This window comes from Saccostrea echinata, unplaced genomic scaffold, assembly GCF_033153115.1.
Source record: "Saccostrea echinata isolate AGI-Se365-2 ecotype Australia unplaced genomic scaffold, CSIRO_AGI_Sech_v1 ptg000002l, whole genome shotgun sequence".
NCBI classification, from domain to species: domain Eukaryota; kingdom Metazoa; phylum Mollusca; class Bivalvia; order Ostreida; family Ostreidae; genus Saccostrea; species Saccostrea echinata.
The window spans coordinates 2,097,693-2,109,969 of NW_026889751.1; the positions used below are offsets into that span (position 1 = coordinate 2,097,693).

At 33.3% G+C, this 12,277-nt stretch overlaps 3 protein-coding genes across 3 annotated transcripts in view; 1 reads left to right on the top strand and 2 right to left on the bottom strand.

Moving 5' to 3' along the window:
- LOC133203494 (uncharacterized) lies at positions 1-1,075 on the top strand. Its single transcript, XM_061339272.1, has 2 exons — positions 1-93; positions 178-1,075. The coding sequence occupies exons 1-2, from the start codon at positions 14-16 to the stop codon at positions 938-940; spliced, it is 843 nt and encodes a 280-aa protein (XP_061195256.1). The 5' UTR covers positions 1-13; the 3' UTR covers positions 941-1,075.
- A 1,044-nt stretch (positions 1,076-2,119) lies between these two features.
- LOC133203504 (mucin-17-like) overlaps positions 2,120-12,277 on the bottom strand; it is a 28,465-nt gene continuing 18,307 nt past the window's right edge. The window contains exons 6-13 of the mRNA XM_061339282.1: positions 11,396-11,516; positions 11,077-11,185; positions 10,540-10,618; positions 10,281-10,328; positions 8,079-8,140; positions 6,812-6,944; positions 6,594-6,639; positions 2,120-2,297 (exon numbers count right to left, since the gene is read on the bottom strand). Of these exons, the coding sequence (XP_061195266.1) occupies positions 6,619-6,639; positions 6,812-6,944; positions 8,079-8,140; positions 10,281-10,328; positions 10,540-10,618; positions 11,077-11,185; positions 11,396-11,516 (573 nt within the window). The 3' untranslated portion in view covers positions 2,120-2,297; positions 6,594-6,618. The remainder of the gene's footprint in view (positions 2,298-6,593; positions 6,640-6,811; positions 6,945-8,078; positions 8,141-10,280; positions 10,329-10,539; positions 10,619-11,076; positions 11,186-11,395; positions 11,517-12,277) is intronic.
- On the bottom strand, positions 2,513-4,756 carry LOC133204896 (blastula protease 10-like). The gene has a single exon (XM_061340642.1). The coding sequence runs from the start codon at positions 4,754-4,756 to the stop codon at positions 2,531-2,533; it is 2,226 nt and encodes a 741-aa protein (XP_061196626.1). The 3' UTR covers positions 2,513-2,530.

Here is a 12,277-nt window from a genome sequence, read left to right on the forward strand (position 1 = left end):
CGGATCAAGCAGCATGCTTAATGTTATCAGAAGTCCACTACACAGCTCTAATCTTTCTTTTCAATATGAAGAGGTGGACCACTTTCCAAACAGGTTCGTATATATCTGTCAAAGCACTGCTTAATTAACACGGTTCTGAAATTCGACTACTCATCATTATGTTCAATTTTAATACAGGTCACGAACTAAAGAAGATAGGCTTTGCAGCTGTTTTATCCAGAAAAATCTTAAAGTAGCAAAAGAAAAAGAACGGATCAAACAATTTAGTATATGGTTCGCAGAAGTGGACAAATTCAAACAGGAAGAATACATCAAACGCCGTCGAAAGTGGAGAAAGGAAAGACAGCATCGAGCACGACAATTTTGGAAAATACGCACTCTCTTAATTCCAATGACACTGCTTCTCTGCGCGGGTAGTTTTCTGTTGTTGGCTTGTCACTTGGAATTTCTAGATCTGGGAGACTGGTTCAGAGAAAAGAAGTCAGAGCTGACAATAGTTGGAAGTGTAAGCGTGGGAATAGCTTTTCTTATATTTATGTTTGAACAGGGACTTCTTAGTCATTACGGAGAAAAAACGCAACTCAAACGTTTTACTAGGTTCGAAAAGGTTAAAAGTGATATATCCGTTCTTCCAAAGACTACCATTGGGAAGTCAACGGATGAAATATTACCGAAATCTATATCAAACTTGCCTCCTACTTTTGCCAAACAAGAAAAACCCTCATCAAACTTTGACTCAATAGACTCAGAGGAAACGCCCGAAGGTTTGGACGAAGAGGGTCCTTTACTCAGTAAATTTCAATCTCAATCGAAGAAACGTCCGCCTACAATGTCAGAAATAGCCCAGACAAAGAAGGTTATACAGAGACTGGAGTCGGTAGACACTGCAGTATCTGCTCTTACCGAGTTTACTCTACTCAGCAGTACCGACTCGTCTTAGAGAATTCCCCTGCTTTTCCATGACGGGAACGGAGGAGGTGGGGAAGAGGATAAATTGGCATATATGCAAGATTAAAGACAAGACGGATATATCCACATATCCCAGTAGTCTGGCACTGGGGCCTTTTTTACTTTGCCTGACATTCCATTTGTTTTAAGTTCACGAAAGAATGGAAGATGGAACAATTTTAAAACGCAATTAAATGTCTTCCACCTTATTTAATTCTATTATTTTTTATCAAAAAGATTAGATTTTCAAACAAGTTGTAAAGATCGCACGTCTTTTCGACTGTTCAATAACCCGTTAAAAATATCATTGTGTAGTTTGGCTGAACAATGTCGACTTAACGGTTCGAAAGATCTCAGCTGTCTTTACATTGTTTCGATTACCCTTTGATGGGTTACAAACAATTAATCTGATTGTAAATCTATCACGTATATCTAAAATTGGTACAAACATCATCCAGAATTACTAACAGTGTTAAACCAATTCTCTCTGACAACAATCGCAACCATTCTTATTGTCATCCGCTTTCCAAAAAGCGAGCGGACATTAAAACTCATATTCGTCTGTCAGTCTGTCTGTCACAAAATATTTTAACTTTGGTTATAACTTTTGAACGGAAAAGATTTCACATGTACATTACTTGTGACAAGACCTTTCCAAAATATACTATGGTGTTTGACCCTGATTTTTTTTAAAGTTTAATCTACTTTTCAAAAAATTTTAATATTATTTTTAACTTGGTATTTGACCACAAGACCTTCATCTTGAAGTTTGATGCAGTTTTAGGAAGCTTTACTCTTTACCATAACTTTTATTAATTCAATAATTTATATCTTTTTGTATGATGGACAGACTAGACAGGAAACACAAACAAGACAGTTACAATACTAAGTACGTCATAAATAAATGCATCCCAAGCACCAAGACACAAAAGCGGGGGACCACAGTTCTTTGAATTTGCTTGTTAAACTGCATCTAGGTTAAAAGCACTGCAGTGTCGTTCAGTGCTACCCACAATATCAATACCAGCTGATCGTTTGCACATCCTAATCTTTTAAATAACATGTAGATAATTATTTAGGATAAACTATGTGTTGCTAACTTGTACCAGCCCAAGAAATAAAAACAAAACAAAGTCATGATCAATTTAATTAATCTTCTAAGTTGCTTCGATTTAAAAAGTCAATCTTAACATGTAATTTCAGCTTATGTCATTTTAATGATATTCCATGTAATACAAAGTCATTACATTGTCTTGTTTTTAACATAATGATAACTTCAGATTTGTGTAACGTGTTCAGTAACTTCACTTTCACCGCTGTATGTTCAATGCCTTTTTTTCCCTTCAATCCTGAAAAAAGTAAATAATTTAACAAATCTGCAAAATATCGAATAAAAAACTATGAACTTTTGAGAAATTTGTGTACATCAAATTATTAAAGTTGCCATAAAAAGGTTATTTTAAAATCTGTCTTAAAAAATCTTGCACTTCAGGCTAGAAAAAAACCAACAGAATGCAAACATATACAATCTTGAACAGAATTCTAAAAACCAAAGTTGCTTACATGCACATGTAAATATTCACTATTTCATATTATGAATTTCAGCAATTGAGATGCGTTCAATTGCTATATTGAAATCCCCATCATTTTGCAGCTTTGCTTTGAAGAAAATTGTGGATTCCTCATCAAAAAACGGATAAATAGGAATAGATACGTCTTTCGCAGCCCCCGACTCATCACATCGTCCTATGTATACAGATTCATCATACTGGTAATACGTACTCTCTATGTAACGTGTGACCTCTAACGTAACAGCAGATTTACCAGCACTGAAACACCTAAATGTGAATTCCAAATTCATGTCACGATTAGCAATTTTGAATGGGATGAACATTTCTGCCTCATCTCCTTTTGTTCCTTGTCTTGGGGTGACCGTTAGAAAATTGTCAACAACTTTCCATGCATATTTACCCGTTAAATTTTTAATACTGCATTTTATTGCTGGTTTGCAAATATAAGTTCCTAACTCAACTGGAGATTGATTTGCAATTTGATTAAGATTTTCGTCATGTTCACAAAATTTTCCAGAAAACTGATCTGGGCAGACACAGCTGACTTCATCATTGCTGATCACACATGATCCCCTATTATAACACCAATCAGGATGTAACTCACAAAAAGTGTTCGAAATACTTGAAAAAGGGGTTAAACCCGTCTGGATTGGGCTAAGTTTGGATGTTACAATCAAGTTAAAACCTTTACCAGATTTGGTGAATTGGTAAGAAGAGTCAAACTTAAGCAAGAGTAGGTGAGATTCACTCCCTAAAGATGTTTCAATCACTGGAAGCGAATCTCCGCAATATAATGGGCCTGGTTGGCCAATCAGATTGGACCTAACTTCTAGCCAATGATAACATTGATTTGAATTACCATCTGGAAGATCAAAATCACTGCTGGTGATCTCAATTTTCATTCCAGTTGGAGCCTTCACTAACCAAATACAGGTGTCTCCAACTGAATATGACTGAGGGTAGTTAGGTGATAAGATGGACTTTTGATCATTTTCTGCAAATAGCTCTACTATCCCACCACAATCACTTGTTATCACATCTTCACAATGTTCACCTCGAAGGTACTCTGGACACTTACAAGTGCAAGTATGATCCATATATCCTGCATTCAGGCACTTCAGGTCTGGACATTTCTGTGAACATTTGTATGCTTTGGTCATGTCCTCAATATCATAGAAAGATAGAGAATTTTCTCTAAGACCCAGAAATTCATAGTCTGTATTTTTGTATTCAAGAGTCTTTTTGCCATCCTTTGAAAATGCAAAGACAGAATAATGCATCAAAGAAGAATAATCATAAGGAATATTATGATTATCAGTTTCTTCTTTGACCAAGTTTAGGTTATCCTTCCCACCTAAAACATGCTCCCAGTGGACAGTAACATAATTATCCCTGTCACTGCGACTCTGTTCGTGGGTCATTCCCACTGTGTGGGCCATTTCATGAAGAACCACATGGAGGGAACAGTGGCTAGATTCAATGCTGATTGGTTGACTAGTCAAGTTATATAAATGACTGTATTTGCTCACTTCTATATTTCCAACATATGATGAGCTCATCCCACCCATAAAAAACTCCACATGATCTTGACCACTGCCTAAATAAGGTTCCCATCTGATACAGGTTTTATTATGGAAAACTGCAATGGCTGACTGTATTTCCTGTTGACATTTACTGCCGACATTTTCATTGATTTTATATGGAATAATGCCATCAATCCACAAGATGTTATCTCCCTTCAGAAAAGTTCTTTTGTTGCCTTTCACAGTCTTCCGCCATATTGGTTTGGGGTGATAATCGTGTGTGTCTTCTTCTAAGAGGGTTTCTGCCATTTTACTGGTCCTGGGGTTTTTAGTGTCTGCTTCTTTAAATGTCTTTTGACCGTGATGATCGACCATTCTCATTAAAAGGTCCTCATTGATCTTCACTGTTCCAAGATTTATCTGAGGTTTTGTTGACTGGGCAATTGTAGTCTTCTGTGTAGTTTTTTCTGTCTGTTCTTTACTCACTTTGGAAAGATAATCAACAATTCTCTCTTCTGGCTGTCGCATTAACAACCCCTTTAGATCTGCCAGAAATTCCTCGAATTCCTCCTTCTGAGAGCTTCTTTTCTCTCTGTGGACCAGCAATGTGTGTAATAAATTTTTACCATTTTCACTTTTTCTTGCCAATGAATATGATAGTTCACAGGCAATAATTATACAGGTAAAAATTCCAAAGGCTTTTACAAAGAGCATCTTCAGACACAAGTTCAGATAAAGACAAAATTAGGAACAACTTACAGTGGTGGATTTAAAAAACACAATTATTCACTGCTTGAATAGCAGCGTCATCAGTGTACCTAAATAAGAACTGTCAGTCCATTGTGTGCATGTTACATGAATCTTATCTTTGTTCAAAATACATATCCCAATCTTTAATTAAATAGAATTCATTAAAATGTTTATCAATGTTATCAAGGAAGTAAATACAGTTACATTCAAAGCATAAAAACAATAAAAAGGCATATTTATATTTAAAAGATTCAAACACAGTCTAACACAATGAATCATCTTTTTGTTTTGCAAGGCACCAATTCTAGGTTACAAAGAAACTATTCAGCTTTGTGTACATTTGATTGGCCTTCCCATAGATCAATGACCTAATATCTTTTGATATCATCAATAGGTTAACCTTACAATCAAGGAGGCAGAACAAATTACATATCAATCCAAGACCCACTTCTCTATTAAACCATTTGTAATTTTGAATTATTTTTTTATATAGCAAAACGCAAATTCTACCTACATTGATAAACTCTCATTCTTTATATACTGAGTATTGCAAATAAAAGGATAATAGTACATGTAATTGGCACATGTGTATAAGTGTGTGCTATGATATTTTGGATGCTGAATGAAGAAATATACACACCTATACAGAAAGGACTTTTAATTCGGAAATCTGCCCCCAAATTCAAACTTTGATAGGGAAATCTTAAAGTATGCTCTAAGCCAGGAAGATATATGCAAACTTCAAAGTTAAAATTTTCATCCACCCTGATGTCGTTAGTTAAATAAGATGTCAAAAACAACAAATTCACCATTTGCCATTTCAATGATTTCTAAAGAAAATACATGTAGTGTATTTTATGACAATGATTGATTTGATATAAAGTGTAGAATGATAATTTCAATGAAATATGTGAAAATGGTTCCTGAGGAAGTTTTCGCTCTATTAGAACTAAAAGTCAAAATTGAACAAAATTTGTGCATTTTTCCTCTCTGTCCTTTTTTTGTTAAATAACGGGAAATCTAAATCTATTGTGATGTCACAGAGATAAAAATGTCAATATTTTTCCTCAGTCAATCATACATTTTGTTAATTCAAACTTATTTTATACAATTACATTCAATTGTCCACATTTCAAGAGATTTTCAAAATTTCACTTTTATGGGGGCATTGGATATGCCTTTACTGTATATAGTTCTTTGGTACATGTAGCATTAACTGTCCATTGTAATTATACTAACTGTTTACCTACTATATAAAACAAAATTTTAAAGACATGTGCATGTTGTATGCAAGTTATACGACTCAGAGGCCTGAACTTTGGACCTAAGGGTCAATTTCTTTCAAAATTTAGAAAAGGAATAACTGCTCTATAATTTGAAAATTATAGCCCCATTACTAAAGCTTAAGGGTGGCCTGGAACATGAAAGTCACATTTTTTGTGCCCTTTTGCCCAATTTTGCTACATACCACAAGTGGGTAAGTGGATTAGGTAAGCTAAAGTTTTAGGATTCTGTGGTAAATAAGTTCAAAATAATTGAAAATAATTAACCAAAGTTTTGGACACCATTACTCCCTGCTAAAAATATATAGTGTAATTTTAAAATGAATCAATATTAAGAGGGAAAAGTATGCCATCTTAACCCCTCCCACCTCCTTTCTTTTCTTTTTTTTTTTTTTTTTTTTTTTTGCTTCATAAAAAATTGAATGAATATTTAACAAGTTGGTTATAGTACTAAGGATAGTTCAAAAATGCTTCAGAATATCCAGACTACCGGTAATAAAAATAAAATATATACCCACCAGATGGAATAAAAATTGTATCCTCCTAAACAATTTTGACCAAGTCCTGCGAAAAAAAAATATTATCTGACAAAGTGATGGATACCATAATGAATTATTACAAAATATTATCTGACAAAGTGATGGATATAGACAGACACAGTGTTATTGAACTAAGCTGTATCATATAAACATTTGTTTGGGTAGAAAAAATATATCAAATCAAATGATTACAGCACCTCTTCCTTAATGGCAGTCAGCTTTGTCATCTGGGTTTTGTTATTTTTTATGAATTTCTGAAATCCGAACATCCAACTACTGATGTCATAAACACTGGACTCATTCTCAGCTCTCTCGATTTTCTCCAGTATACTGCAAATACACAGAAGAATTTGTATGAAGTATATGGATTATTTTGTCAGTGCTTTAACATTTAAAATCAAATTTTGCAAATAACTGGCTATGACAATATCAGTGCTAAAGTGTGGATTTAACTCCCCCAACCTAGAAATTTGACTAGAAAATAGACTCTTTAATAAAAATTTCTTACCACAAGGGTTATTTACCTATCATTTTGCTTCTAAAGATTAAGTTTAACTTTATTTGGACTGGACTTTTCATCTCTTATTTTTTAGATCTATCAAACGGAATCTTAATGTTCCACAAATGAAATCTGCTTTTATCTTGGAACATTTTTTATCTAAGTGCTTAGAAAAGCATTTACTAATTTTTCTTTCTCTATGGGTTTGAGTTTTAATATTTCCAAACCCAAATAAAGTGATCTTGTTTTCAAACTTTATTATACTTTCTGTGATAGAAGAAAAAAATTTATATACAACATTTGGTTGCCAGGTATAAAGACAGGCACTCATCAGACTGCAGTAATAACTTACAATACACACGTGTATATGTCAATATTAAAGACAGATGATACTAACTTTTTTTTTAAATCAGGAAAATAACTAAAGCTATGTTTATATAAATAAATGAATAAGTTTAGCCATATAGATCTTAATTTTTCATTCTCAGTTTCACAACAATGTCCAACAAAGTAATAAAAACTTGTATAGAATTATAAGGGTGATGGCAAAAATGTAGAATTTCGAAAACCATAGTACCATTACAACTCCTTTATTTTCTTTCTTAACATTTGATATCTGCATCATTTACAACCAAAATAGGTCCAAAAATATATCAATCTTGGCATCCATTTTTTTTTATTCATCTATTCTTAAGCCTGACTAATTTCAGTTGACTTAAATCTTTGAATGAATCCTTTCTTCTTTATAATTAAACATCTCAGCAAATGAGAGTCACAGATTCCAACAGGACAGGACACCATCCTATCAGAGATTAGCAACTTACCATTTAATTACAGCTTTATAAACTTAAAAATTTTACAAAAAACATTGAACAAAGGAACACAATGGAACAGGGTGATGACAGTGGAATTGGTTAATTTCTATTTTACATACTTTTTGAAATATTATAGTTCAATTTTCTTACTTGTCTTTTTTGATTTGAAGATCCTGAAGCTCTTTCCTTAATGCTTGCATATTCTTTCTGCTCTGTAAGGGAAATAAATGATAAAAATTTAGCAATGATTGGAATAGACATAAGTTTAGTAAAAAAAAAATAAATCTTTTTTGTTCCATATTGAGTCAGGAAAGCATGTACATGTATTCTATGAGAATATAAATTCAACTTTCTTTTCTCTCATAAAAAACCCCTCAATTTTCAACACTTCTTAGACTGAATAAAGCTTTATTGCAAATACAGGTAGTATGAGCAAATGTTTGAATGTTTAGAATCTTTATTAAGTAATTCAGCTAAGTTGTACGTATTCTTCACAAATATTTGTCTTTTATAAAATTGCTTCATTTATATTATCATAGTCAAAAGACTGAAATTGGAAACATGGCAGTAAAATGTAGCTACCATATTCAAAGACCAAAGAAAAAAAAACACTTTTTGAAATGAAGAGATTTACAAATTGCATAATAAATTTGAACCACATGAAATTAGTTCAATTTAACAGAGAAGGCTTTACTCCATTTAAAGGGGTCAAGCACATGTCACAATTCAAAAGTGGAAGTCTTAAATTTGGGGAGTTAATGCAGGTGTTGCCTGTGCCTGCTTAAATTGATTGATGTTGTAATCTGCTAATTATAACAAACACTAAAAGCACCTTATTTAAGACAAAGGTATTTTCAGTACAGCAATAATAAGTACAGGTTTTCAGTGACATTTCCTTTAAATGGGCCTGGACATTGTTTAAAATTTTAAATATCTATTTTTATTAATAAAATAACTTCAGTTTAATGATTTGAACTTACATTGATATTCTAAGAATTCAATGACAACAACATTCTTCATAACATCACGTCAAACGCATGTGTTTGTTAACAGGGCACGAGCTCTGTCATTGTTAATGTTTACGTTTTACTGGGTGTGTTCAATTTGTTTACTCTGAATGTACATCACTGAGCATGGACTGACAATACTGGTGAGTTGGTTTTACTTTCTCACATATCTACTCTGAACTTTCTGGATTATAGTTTTCATATTTTTCATTACTACAAAACAAAATCTTTACTTTTCTGAAGTATCATGGATAAAGTTTACTTTGTGAAAGTGCAAGGATATGTGTTAATCAAACACGTCCCGAAAATCATAGTTTTAAAAAATTCCAGATGAAAGAATTGTCTCTCCCTTTAATATATTTTGGTGTGAAATGCTCTAGCAACATATAAGTCATGATATTATTTAGAAAATTTTAGAAACTAGAAATATGTCCATAAGACATATACCCGCCGAGGGTATATTAGTAATGCAACATTTTAACACAAATTGAGAAAAGTGAGGTCAAGGTCAAAAGAAACGTCAAGGTGAAAAAATATTGATGAGTTGAATAGCTTACATCAGTATGTATTAGCATATGAAATTTAACACTAAGAAAAGTGAGGTCAAGGTCAAAGGAAAGGTCAAGGTCAAAAAATTGTTGATGCAGTTTAAAAGGATACATCAGTATGTATTAGCATATGAAGTTTGATAAAAATATGAATGGTTTCTTTAAAACTGAGCCAAACACTAATTTAAGAAAAGTGGTCAAAGGAAAGGTCAAGGTCAAAAAATATTGATGCAGTTGAATAGCTCTCATCAGTATGTATCAGCATATGAAGTTTGACACTAATTTAAGAAAAGTGAGGTCAAGGTCAAAGGAAAGGTCAAGGTCAAAAAGTGTTGATGCAGTTGCATAGCTCTCATCAATATCTATCAGCATATGAAGTTTGATAAAAATATCTTGGATAGTTTCTTTGAAACTGAGCTTTGAACAGAGCTAAATGCAAAGTGTGATGGAAGGACAGAAGGACGGAAGACGGACATGACAAACACTATTTGCCCCGGCCATATTCATGGCGGGGCATAAATATGAGCTTCACATCTGTGTCCCAGCCCCTTTACGGGTAATTGAAGTACTGCAAAACTGAAGCAATCTTCAGATTTTTAGAAACTAAACTGTTAGAGGAAAATAAGTTCTTGTCGAAATAAAAAACAAAAAACAAAAAAACACACAAAATTTATGAAATTGCTTTAAATAGTATTCTGTAAATCAGTCACATCAGGGTTTATTTTGTGTCATCCACCTCTAAGAAAATTAAGTAGTTTTCTGCCTTGCTTATGTATTCATGTGCATACAATGCTTACCTTTTTCACATTTGAATTAATTTTTTTCATGCTTTGTTTACTCTCAATCTGGAAAAAAATTTAGTTGTAAGTCATGATACTCAAACATGATAGACAAAATACTTCATTGTCTCCAGACTTTCATGTCCTCTCAATGTGAGGTTGTACATCTCACAGTTCTTTTGTTGGACCCAAAGATTCTTAGATATATACTACCAATACAATTTTCATTTATGGGCTCCTATTAACTGAAAAACATGAGCAATAATGAACATCTCACCTGTGATGCAAGGTCAGCATTTATTTGAGAACTGAATTTGCTCAGAGCCCTTTGCTGTGGTTTCTCTGTAAATTGTTCTCTAAAAATATACAAGTTTTGTAACCTTTATATTACTCTTATGTTTATCAAAATATAATTGATCTTTCAAAATCCCATGTATATAGCAAACTTGCTAAATATGATCCACTTGAGTTTTCATAGTCTCTTTTATATCATGCAATATTTTTTTTAAGGGGGGGGGGGGGGGGGGGGTTGAGACATATTCTATGGGTTTTTTTTCTTGATCATGTATTTAAGATTTTCCTATGAATTGCTGAACAGAGAATCTTCTTTTTGCTCAACTCTGCCCATGGGATTTTCACATTCACATAAGGATGCTTTTACGGAGCCTTGACATTTTGAGGCTTGCATTTCCTTGAAAATTTTATTCTATTTACTGCATGTGGAACTTATTCTTAGATTTAATCCAATAAAAATGTCTTGGTTCTTGTATCAAAGACCCATATCACAAATCTAACTTTGATATCAGTTTCTTACTTGCATTTGTTTAATGTTTCTGTAACACAGTGCATGATGACATCAAGGTCCACCACATCTTTCTTAAGACGAACTCCATCTCTGCCTGTCCACATTTGCATGACCAGTTCTATGAAAGAAAATGTGCAGTCATTCAAAACACATTCAAGACATAGTTACAGTGCAACTTTGCAATGCCATGAATTATAGTGCAAAGCAGGGCAAACTATAGAAATATTTTTGGACTACATCTAAATTCACAAGCTGACCCCCCCCCCCCCTCCCCCCCCCCCCCCCCCAACAACAACAACAACATATCAGACAGTGTTGTATCTTTTACCTGTGCTTTTGTCTCTGATTTTCTTTTTCTTCTTTTTGTCAGCTTTAGTGACTTCTGTTATGATAACTCTTGGCTTTACCGGCTTCCCTTTGGATTGTACCACAGGAGTTTCCACTGTTAACTACATGAAACAGGATGTACATGATGCTCAAAGGACACGAAATACAATACTCTGATATATACAGGTAACTAAGATGTAAAGAAATCCTTTGAAGTACTCTGACCTAAACTACAGCTGTTATTTGTTAGAATACATGTACCAGTCTCAATATCTAAATTGATAAAAGAGCGTAAGTACACAAATGTGTTTAACATCAATTTTTAAACAGAGTTTTCTAGGAGAGATGTCGTAATTTATTCACTAGTCCATTTTTAATCAACTTAAGTATAGCATTTTAAAAAAAAAAAATGCAGTCCATCATGCTGTTTTACCTGCATTAAACTAAATACAGACTTATTATACTGACATTTATTACCACAAATCTACTTAATCTCAAAAAAGAGCAAATATAACATTAACTTAATCTAGGTGCAAGTATGACCATGTTGCTGATTATCCAGTTTTAGTTAGCGTATCAGTTCTCCTAAAAGGCTACACCATATCAAAGCATTTTAAATCAGTAGATATCAATACCAAATTAATCAATGTGAGCTCTAGTCAAAACTTTCCTAGTGGTATGTTTTAACAACTTGAATCTGATGACTGTATTTCACTTTGACAAAGTAAGGCCTTGTGTGAAAAACTTTACATAACTGGCAGATGGACAAATATACTATTACATATTCTGATTCTACACAAACTTCAATCAGAAAAGCTCATCTGAGCTTCTTGCTCAGGTAAGGTTAAAACAATACAACAAGGATAAAGTTATGCAGAATAAA

Excerpts from the sequence above, each read along its gene's own strand:
- LOC133204896 (XM_061340642.1), bottom strand. The coding sequence starts at position 4,756 with ATGCTCTTTGTAAAAGCCTTTGGAATTTTTACCTGTATAATTATTGCC.
- LOC133203494 (XM_061339272.1), top strand. The coding sequence starts at position 14 with ATGCTTAATGTTATCAGAAGTCCACTACACAGCTCTAATCTTTCTTTT. Across the intron at positions 94-177 it reads GTGGACCACTTTCCAAACAG|GTCACGAACTAAAGAAGATA; the intron begins GTTCGTATATAT and ends ATTTTAATACAG.